The sequence below is a fragment of the Schistosoma haematobium genome, chromosome 1, assembly GCF_000699445.3.
Source record: "Schistosoma haematobium chromosome 1, whole genome shotgun sequence".
NCBI classification, from domain to species: Eukaryota; Metazoa; Platyhelminthes; class Trematoda; order Strigeidida; family Schistosomatidae; genus Schistosoma; species Schistosoma haematobium.
The window spans coordinates 38,869,288-38,880,302 of NC_067196.1; the positions used below are offsets into that span (position 1 = coordinate 38,869,288).

General features: G+C 33.5%; 1 protein-coding gene across 2 annotated transcripts in view; it reads right to left on the reverse strand.

Moving 5' to 3' along the window:
- Window positions 1–10,292, reverse strand: part of MS3_00009662 (uncharacterized protein) — an 81,655-nt gene extending 71,363 nt beyond the window's left edge. For both annotated transcript variants that reach the window (XM_051218063.1, XM_051218062.1), the window contains exons 1-3: window positions 10,234–10,292; window positions 7,541–7,816; window positions 1,387–1,569 (exon numbers count right to left, since the gene is read on the reverse strand). In XM_051218063.1, coding sequence (XP_051074002.1) covers window positions 1,387–1,569; window positions 7,541–7,738 — 381 coding nt within the window. In that variant the 5' untranslated portion in view covers window positions 7,739–7,816; window positions 10,234–10,292. The remainder of the gene's footprint in view (window positions 1–1,386; window positions 1,570–7,540; window positions 7,817–10,233) is intronic.
- Between the last annotated feature and the right edge of the window lie 723 nt (window positions 10,293–11,015).

An 11,015-nucleotide genomic window follows, 5' to 3' on the forward strand; every position in this document is an offset into this window, starting at 1 on the left:
GTCTGTGCAAACTCCGTGATCCAGTACGGTAGCTCAATTATCGCTTGCAGAGGTTTAGTATATCTAGTCATACAATACAGCCGACTGTTCTGTTTATCAGGGTCAAGTGTAGTCAAATGTTATAGACGTTATAGTATTTTTTTATCAAAGCTCAAATCTTTAATTGTTTTTGTCGTTGTATCACTATATATATGTAGAATCCACCAAATAACTATTGAGAATAATATGCAAGATAGATTGATTTTCCTAACATATCAATTCTTGAGATATGGGGAATATCGGCATAAAAACCATGAACGACTTAGCACAATATTAACAAAGTAACAGACAAAATTATTTGCTTTATATTAGATAAACTTTGAGGTTTATTTTAATATTAATATGATTGATGCGTGAAATTTTCCAAGAAATCCATTTCATTATAAACAGATTGACAATCTACTCCAGGGCAAATATCATTCAACGTAATATAAGAGATATTATCTAATGTGTTATATTACATTATACGTTAATATGCTAAAAACCGTTTCTTGTTCATTTATCTCACTTTCTATAGTTCCTGATAATATAAACAAACTGTAAATATTGTTTAGGAAATTTGATAGAATACTAATCTAAAAAGGGTAAGTTGTTTACATTTAAAGCAATTCAGTTGTATTAGAATATGAATTCAGATACAGGCATTTAAAATTAGTACTTCTAAAGATTTGACAATTTTCTTACTACTTTATCAAAATTCAGCATAACTGAGACGCATTAAAAAAGATTTGACAGAAAATTAAATGTTGTAAATATAGAAAAAAATGTATACAATGTAGAACTATTGGTAACTTATACCTAAATCCGCTTTTAATAGTGATAGTTTGGAGAAATAAAGAATGAAAACCATTCTGATGTGTACAACTCCAATTTAATGGGACGATGTAAGAGTTAACAATGTACAAATCATAAACTTGATAGTTATCAAGCTATTATTCGTCATAAGCGCTATTTTCATTTGTAAAATTTACAGTTTTATTTATAATACGGAACATTTGTATCTTTTAACGCTAATCCGTCACTTAGTAGTAAACATTAACATGTTTGTCAAGTCAAGTATCCGACACTAGTCTACGTGACTAAGTATAGCGGTGAATTTTGTTAGATCTTAAGAGTTTGAAATTAATCGGTAGGAAGTATGCGCTAAACTTCATTCCCATCAGTTTCGTTATGTATAATTCATAAGTCTGTAAGAGACCTTTAACGTTTTTCCATTATTGGATTTTATTGTTTTATTCAGAATACTAAAAAACAGATTTTATATTTTATGATTGATTTAAATCTATGGTTTCATCATCAAGATTGTTGATATTGTTTCAGTAAAGGAAAAATAAACTGTAAACTTACTTCTGAATTGGGACTTGCATGATCACTGCCATAAGTTGGATTTCGAAAAGCGGTACTGGTAATTATCGGTGAATTTGAAGCACAATCAAATGGTACAGAAGCTGTTAAACGTCTTCCAAAATTTGGTGAATAGGAATGTGGTGATGAAGACGGTGAATTCTCAACATTCACATTGATGTCCATCTTAAATTTAACATATAAAAAGATAATAAATGAATCAAGAGTTTATAAAAAGTAAATGGAAATTGAAGACTAACTTCAATGTTATCAGTATCATTATTGTCAGTCAGTGAGCTACAAAATAGGACCAGGCACATATATGCATCGGTCCAGGTTGCCATACCTCATTAGCACAGCAAGATGGACACCGTACTCATAGGAGTGGTTAGGGCAAACGTGGTAATATATAGGAGAAAGATTGCATATAAGGATACAGTATAGGAAGAAAGAATTAGTTCGTAGAAAGAAAGATGTGAAGTGATTTTAATCTCTTAGTTTAAGGGAAGACAGGGAGTGTATACACCGACGCCATTGTGATCAATTCTGAGCCATGTCACCAAGAGTCTCCAACCATCAGTTACGAAAGTCACGCGGACCCCAACCAAGTAGTCTGCATCTACTAACATGGCTCAGACTAGAAGTTAGTGACTTCAAGCACTGATGCCATGTCTTGGTTTGGCCGCTCCTTACTTTCTTACAACCATCCCGAACACCGGTTAGCATTGCACGACGTGGTAATCGGTGTTCAGGCATACGTAACACGTGGCCCGACCATCTCAGTCGATGAAGATTAACAACCTCATCAACTGATTTACCGTCATTCCCTAATACCCTGCGTTTAACCTCACTATTACTTACCCGGTGATCCCAGCAGATGCCAGCAATATTTCTAAGGCATCTGTGGTCAAATACTAATAGCTTACGAGTGTCTTCTACTCTTAAATACCATGTTTCGCTGCCGTAAAGTAAAACAGAACGGACTGCCGCGCAGTATACTCGTCCTTTTATCTCGCCTTCGCCATAGGTGACGTAAGTTGGCAAAAGCCAAACGAGCTTTTCGAATCCGTGCTGAGATTTCGTCCGATACCAACCCATTAGGGCTGATCAGACTTCCAAGATAAGTGAAGTTGTCAACGCGTTCGACTACTTCACTCCCTATCCTTAGTTCAAATGTTGATACAGACCAGTCCTGAAGCAACAACTTGCATTTCGAGGGAGAGAAGCGCATTCCAAACATTCTGGCATTGTTGCTTAGTGCTACCAGAAGACTCTGCATTTTGTCAGCGTCTTCACCAAACAGGATTATATCATCTGAGTATTCTAAGTCGATAAGTGGACCTCCTGGAAGGAGGTCAATACCCGAGAATTCAGTAGACGAGAATGTTATTTCCATCAATAGGTCGATGATGAAGTTAAACAGAAATGGAGAAAGTGGACAGCCTTGACGGACATCACTTGAGGTTGCAAAAGTAGATGACAGTTCGCCATAAGCCCTGACTCGACTAGTAGTGTTCGAGTAAAGAGCCTTCACAAGGTTTATGTCCTTCTGGGGTACGCCTTTCAATGACAGACACTGCCACAGAATCTCGCGGTCTACAGCGTCAAAGACCACCATTGTCGGACGCCGATAAGTACGCTTATGTTCTAGAACCTGGCGAATGGTGAATATGTGGTCGATGCAGCCACGACCAGGTCTGAAGCCAGCTTGGTTCTCTCGTGTTTGCAGTTCACGAGTCTTAGTTAGGCGTCTGATAATTATCGCGGCTAGTATTTTAGATACTATATTAGTTAAACTAATCCCTCTGTGGTTGTCACAGGATGATTTTGACCCTTTCTTATATATTGGGACGATAAGTGATTGCGACCAGTCAGATGGGATAACGTCTGACTCCCAGATCTTAGCTAAAATACTAGTCAACCTAATCGCTAAAATTGGACCACCATCCTTAAAGACTTCTGGAGCCAATCCATCTGAACCAGCTGCCCTTCCTCGTTTCAGATTAACTATAGCCTTCTCAACTTCAGCAAGAGTTGGGGGACCTACTTCAATGTTCCATTCACATTGTCTGGGAATGGAGGGTAGTTGTAGAGTAGCTGAAGGCCAGTTGAACTGTTCTCTAAAATGTTCCGCCCATCGTTCTAAACGTCTGGACTGGAAGCAGATGAGAGTATCGTCTTTTTCCGAAATAATCTGACTTACATTTGACTTATTAATTCCAGTTTCTTTTATTAGTCTGTAAAGCTGTCTTGTGTTCCCTATAGTCGCCGCCTTTTCCATCTCTTTTGCTTTCGTTATTGTAACGTTAACCAACTCCAAGTCTAAATAGTCGGCTTTCAGTTACGTATATTGTTTGTACAGATGAATAATATTTAACTGACTACCTAAATCAAGACAGTTAAAACTAGTTTTAGTATTCTGGATGCCAATGATTCCAGCCGTATACGTCCATAGTGAAATATTAAGTATATTTATGTACGGAAATCTCATCGATAACGAGTAACATCAAAGAATCTAAAAAATTGAAAACCTATATAAACTTGAAATTTTCTGATAAAATTAAATCGCCTTTAATTTTATTTATCACCAAGTAAATTGTTTTAAGCAACTTATAATGTGTTTAGAAAATTTTCCTTAGAAATCATAAAATGATGTAACAAAATAATCCGTTAGAATTAAACATCAATTTATCCCTTAAAAAACTTGATGTATAATATAAAACATTTTATCGTGAACAAAATCACAATTACAAATAACAATAACAAATTGTACCATAAAACAAGACTTCTACAAAAATTAAAACATTTGTTAACACACTAAATTATAGGTGATAACATACACATACATTTACCTCGTCATGCATAAAATACACACAGTGAAAAGATGCACATAAGTACAAGTGTAAATTAAATTTCATAATTTCATGAACTGTTTAAACGATTGTGACCATATTATTGTTTTCGATACACGTTAATATATAAATATATACACACTTTGTTACTAGGCAAAAGTTCGTAGCTTGATGAATATTCAGTAGCACTCATATATACATGAAATACACAACTGAAATGATATAACTAATATATATATATATATATCGCAAATTATCAAACAATATGGTAAATTCGCTAGATCCAAACTTGTTTTTAAAAAGCAGATGAAATGAAATTATGTTGAACAATAAAATAAATCAGTATCAATATCATTAGACAACAACATTTACTTTGGAAAATAACTAACTACACTAACAGTTTGTGATGTGTACGAATTGTCAATCGGATAAATTTATCTTTTCGTATTGAATATTAATGGTAATTAAAAGCAACATTATATTCCTTGATCATTTTTATAGTGCGTACATTATAACTAACAATACCATATGAAGTTTCGAGTATTACAGGTTAAACTACATAGATATATAGATGGAATCCATAAATTTAATTCAATAAAAGTAAAAGTGGAAAAAAATCATCTCTTCATTGTTGTTATACAACCATTTATCTTTATAAATCATCGTTTATCATTGATTTTCTTGCAAAACAGAAATTCTTATTCTTATGCATTAATCGATAAGATACTAGTGTAAGTAATGAAATGTTTTTTTTTTGTTGTTGTTTAGATCAAAGAAAAAGCCTATCATTGAATAGATGTATCAATAACTTGAGAAATATTCAAATAACTTTGAATTGAAATTAATTTGAGTTCAGTATACGTTGACGTTACGTCAATATTTGTACTGTGCATAAATAATGTGATTAACTAAATATACATCAAGACAACGAAACTAACTAACATCATAATATGACATTTATAGTAAGATTTATTTCGCTCATATTTTTTCGGGAAACTCTAGTTGCATTATTTATACATACTAATGAATTGAAGTGAACGAACTAAACAGGAATTTCAACTATCCCACTTCATCCAAATGAAATATTTAAACTAATTTTAAGATAGTAAAAAAAAACAATCGAAGCTCTGATGCAAATGCTAACTGATCAAAACTAATATACCTCATAGCAAAGCAAGAAGAAATAATATTGCCAACGTTTAATGGGTGACTAAAAAGTACACGAGAAATCAGCGAAACTCGGTGATAAAAGATAGAGTATATTTCTGCCATAAACTTAAAACAAAGAATAAACCCATCTCGACGAATGAGACCTATTCTGACCTATACCATAGTTGCTCGTGAACTCCTATCAAAAATTTTACTTCCATACACAGATCAGGTCAAAAGCCGATAATCCCATAGATTGACGACACTCCTTGGTAACCTTCGTTTTTTCTAAGCTACTTCTAGGTTAATCTGAGCAAAGTGCTAGAACAAACAGTAGTTGAGTATATGCAATCGATTTCCAAAGTACTGTAGTCGACTAAGGCTAATAATGTCATTAATTTATTATTGTTTAGTCCTTCAATCAGGCTAAACTGTTTTCTTTATGTTGTTCAGAGTTCACCAGGATGAGTCCACAATGATTCATTTACTTAGAAATTAATGCGACCATTCGGGTTCTCACAATCTGGTGAACTTTGATGACACTAACGTACTCTACCTAGTAATTACAACAAGTTCTTTCTTAAACATATAACTGACATTAGTTGACCGAGCTTAGAAAGTTGTTACCGTAGTGATCTGTATGTCTCTAAAACAACTCAAGCATACATAGGCCTTAACTGAAAGTCGAAATCTGATCATATTATCTAGAAAGAGAGATGATGATTTGATTTGTTGTGTACACTCTCAAACTGTTTAACAATACTAGTCGCAAAGTTAAATATTTTTATACGTCTATAAATGATTGTAGCTAGAAACAAGTAGCTTCTAGAGTATAACTATATGGTACGGTCATAATTTCCTTGGCAGATTTGAGTTTTAAAAAGATGGCCTAAACGTTATCCTCTCGGATAAGACCACCTACTTCGCTGTTAAAGTAACATGATACAACAACTAAAATTGAGTGTTTTATTTCTTGTGTGAGCAAATATTCGTCGTATTTTTAAGTACAATTAACAGCCCGAACCCGAAATTCGCCAACTTTGATCTTACACCCCCTCAGTGATCTATTTAACAAGCTGGGTTTTACGGAGCAACCATTGCATCTAACATCTTTTCTTCAAAGTTGTTTTGAAAGGCACGTTAAATTAGTATATTAGATAATAAACTTTAAGGATGAGATCATATGCGTCTTTGAAAGGTTGCTTTAGTGTGGTGAGCCCGCAAAAAAGAAGAATATTTAGGTCGAGTAAAATTGTATGAAGCTGATAAAATTGAAAACAAAATCATTAGATGTATGAGTAATCAGTAGATGATTTTATCAGCAAGTTTTTTCTTTGTTTTTTATCCTAACATATCTAACAGAAAATTAAAAATTATACTGTTTAGAAATTCTCATTGAAAAGAAAGGGATGACAAGCTCTATGGCATAAATTATTTAATTTCTCTATGTAGTTTTTGTTAGTAAACGATGTAATACGCTTTGCCTACAATTCTCTTTACGTAATAATGCGTAGGTTATCACAATAAATAAAGTGAAACAATCAATGAAACTCGCCAATAAATAGTAGTAATAACTAATCCAACTATTTTGCGCATTCGGTCATGAGTCATAATCCAAGTGTGAAAGTTAATAATATTACTCGGTTACCTGAGCCGAAATAGACGGAATGGAGTCCAAACATGCCAATAATTTATTTACCAAAGTATGAATTGGTCTAAGTTGCCATACCTTGGGACCTACTGATCATAATTCGAATAACGTAACCACTACTAAGTCAAAATAAGAAACGAATTCCTTCCAACGCCCGCATTTTAATATTATATATATGAAAATACCACCTACTATTCAACAATATCTTGAATCATTATAAATTTCTAAATCATTGGTGAACACTATTTATTTAAACACAAACATTGGTACAAGGAGACACCAAATGTGTATGCGCCATACAAATCAAATGATTTGTGTGAGGGCTAGGACATTGCCCGGACGCTCAAACTGAAGCAGGTGGTTTTCTTATGGAGCCACTCCCCATATATACTTTTGGTAAAAGAATAAGGATTCACATAAAGTAATTTTGAATACGACAATCTCCCTGTTTATTATAATTTTACTTAACTTTTATTATTAATGATCAGAAAACATAATCGCTTACCATATCATCATGGACAGATTTACGTTTTTCATTCGATGTATCAGTTGATTTGCTTGTATTAGATTTTGATAAAAATAATAAGCTAGGTGAAAATCGACTCCGATCTAACAATCTTTTTAAACTATATCTTCCTTTTTTCGATTTATCTTTTATATCTGATTGTGCTGTTTTATCCTTCATATCAGATTTGACAGGCATAACGTTTTTGAGCAATGCAATACAATGCTTATATCTTCCTTTACAATTGATCTTCTGCAAATACTTCTAAAAGACCACCTAGATTTAGTGTATAAAAAGAAAGAGCTACATTGTTAATGTCATTGACACAACTTATAGAAAACAAAGAGTAATAACACAAGTACGGATTAGTGTCCAAGTTAAATAGATTTTGATGCAATCATATTAGTTTGATGGAAAGGCAGTTAATCTCTGGAAGGATGTTACAGTAATAACAGGGCCGTAAAAGAGTCCAACTTAGAAATCATATGCGATTGCTAATGATAATTTATGTATTTTATCCACTAAGTAAAAAAATTGGTGATAGTATTCAAACGACAAAACCTCGACAAGTTGGACAGCAATCTTTGTAGCTCAGCATTTAGAACTCAAAGTAGCTTATAAAAATTAAATGGTTTTAGATGGTTGGATGCGACTGACAAACTGGAACTGGGTTTTTTATAGATGACATTAATCATCAGGAGGTATTCCCATCCTTAAGAGAACTGATCCTCCCAACGTGATAAGCTATTCGAGAAGTGACTAACTTGTAAAGTTTAAAAACTTGTACTTATTTAGTGAAAACATTCTAATTGGAAAATAACAATATAGAGAGGACACATGTAGACAATGGAAAATGTGTACTTAACGGTAAAACGTTTGAGATTCAGGGGAACATACAGTAAACGCATTCGCACTAATAATAAGGCTTTCTTTAATCACGTCTAAGGAAGACTTAAACTTTGTTTCATAATATAGAGAACCTCAGACAGGAAGCTAATACTTTATCATGAAGTTTAAATTTGCGATCCACAATGCTGTGAATTGTTACTGTCACCGTCTGATTTTCCTTTTTTTACACTTCTGTATGTCACAGGCTTCTTTAGGTTCCATTTTATCACATTTATTACATGATTAGCCACTTTACTTTGCTGGAACTTACAATCTCATTTACCTACTGCCTCATAAACACCAATGGTTTAGTAGCTATTGGGATATTGTCGCTCCAAAAATCAAGTCGCATAGACACCCATGCCAGGCCGCTTAGAACATTCGTTTACGTTTGGAAACCATAGTTATTGTGAATGCCTTTGTCGACTTCCGTTCACGATTGAAATAATGCAGCGAACTGTAAAATAAAACGAACCAAAGCTTTCCATCCCCCTTCTTACCGCTTCAATTGTTGTAATAGTATCTTCACTACATCTGAACCTGGATGTTACAATCTGTTCTCTGTAATATATTTCTTAACACTTCTGTAATACAAAGCTTTTGAGTGTTGAATAAACAATTCACTGTTTTCCGTTTATGTTGCCTTTAGTCATAAAATCCTAGTTCACCGTAGAAGTTATGGAGTACAGAATAGATTATAGTTTCTGACTACACAGATGTGCAGCGTGCCCACTGGATATGAACAAAACGAAGCAACTTAAATTTGACAACCGATGATTTTCAACCATATATACTTTAAAATATTTTGGTTCATCAGAAAATATAAGTGACTAAAACCTATTTGAGATGTTTATACGGGTCTGTAATGTTTGCATAGACTTGTTTGGTCTATCGATAAAAAGGATATTTTAAGGGCTGTGCCACGACAATCTCTTTCTGTATAAACTCGTTGGTTTGTAGTATGTTAAACTATTTAAATTTGAGAAACGTGTGAAAATTACTGTCATAAATAACCGACTAATTAACCACATATCAACATGAATTATGACCAAGCATTAGTGTCTTTTGAACGACGCAGAAAGAATTAATGCGAAATGGTGAGAGTTGTCAATTAAAGTGATAGACCGAAAAAAAGTTAGAACTGAGACTTCTATGTATTCTCCTGACAACCAAAAACTCCACATTTTTGTATGATATGAAGTGAGGAGTAACCTAAACTTGGCAGTCAGATAGGCACACATTCTCAAAAAGACGATATTGAAGGGAAGTCTTCATGAAAGAGATTCACAATAACAATGAAACAGATTGATTTCAGATCCTACATATTTCAAACTAAAAAACACTGCAGAGTTGCTATAACTACATGCAATCTGCATCGGCAATAAAGTCGGATTGTTTTATCCCACAAAACGAATCACAAAGTGGTCAGAATAATTGAAGGCGTAAATATACATATTTTGAAAAAAAACATGAGCAAATTCCAAGTCACATTATCGAAACCCGTGAAATATATTGCGCTTGAGATGTCTGAAGTACATGTCACCAAAAGAATGCGTGAAAACGAAGATACGAAACATACTAAAACTCATGTGAAACATTTTTGTATCATAAACTATGCAACTAACAAGGTGAACACACTACACTGAGCAAGTTGAGGTGTTTAACGTAAATCAAACCCAAGAACTTTGATGTTGATTCCATAAAGCCATGTTTTAATACTAGGAAATAAACGAAACATTTTGAAATGTGTGATTTTACCAATAATAGCCGCAAAAAGAGAAGAAAAATCACATAAAGTACCCTACACAGCTTAAGACAAAAGTCCCGAAAGTAACGTACTAGTCAAATATGTGCCAATATGATCAGTCTTGTGTTCGAAATTCAGCAGTTAACAGAAAATGTATTGCTATGATAATTCAACACATAAAAGATTGTATGAAAAGTTCTAATCTCTGATGAATTCATAAAAAGACGGTAACGCTTCACCTAATGAAATAGCCGAATATCCCGAAATCTCATCTGTTATTTCCTAATTTTGTTTTAAAAGTCTGTGCTGAGAATTCTATATTGTACCAAAATATAATATTGAATAAAGCCAATAATAATAATTATTATTATAGTTGGAACAAGTCGCTTTAAACTTATGGATGAAAACTTTGAGGCTGTAAATAGGTTCTTCCTAGAGAATCCTTTATGATAGGTAAGGACTCTGAAACCTTGAGGATTCGCCTTTTCTTGCTTTAGTGCCAAATTCTAGATTTTCCCTTAACCGATATTTATGAGAAATTACTACATTTTTCAGGTCACACTCCGATAGTTTCCATATCTCTGTGAGTTAGTGTTGTAATTCGATGGTCAAAAGGTAAAGTGGTTCTTTTTTTAGTATGACCTGTCGTTCAACAAACATTATACCGTTTGGTTAATTTACAGTGACATGTATGTTCAGTGATTTTTGTAATGACTAAATATATATCCGGTATTTGTTGTTTGTATGTAATAATCGTAAGACGGACGGACATTAATAACTGGTTATTTTAACACACACGCTACTGTTAGTACTGAAATAAATACTATTTCCGTATTCCAT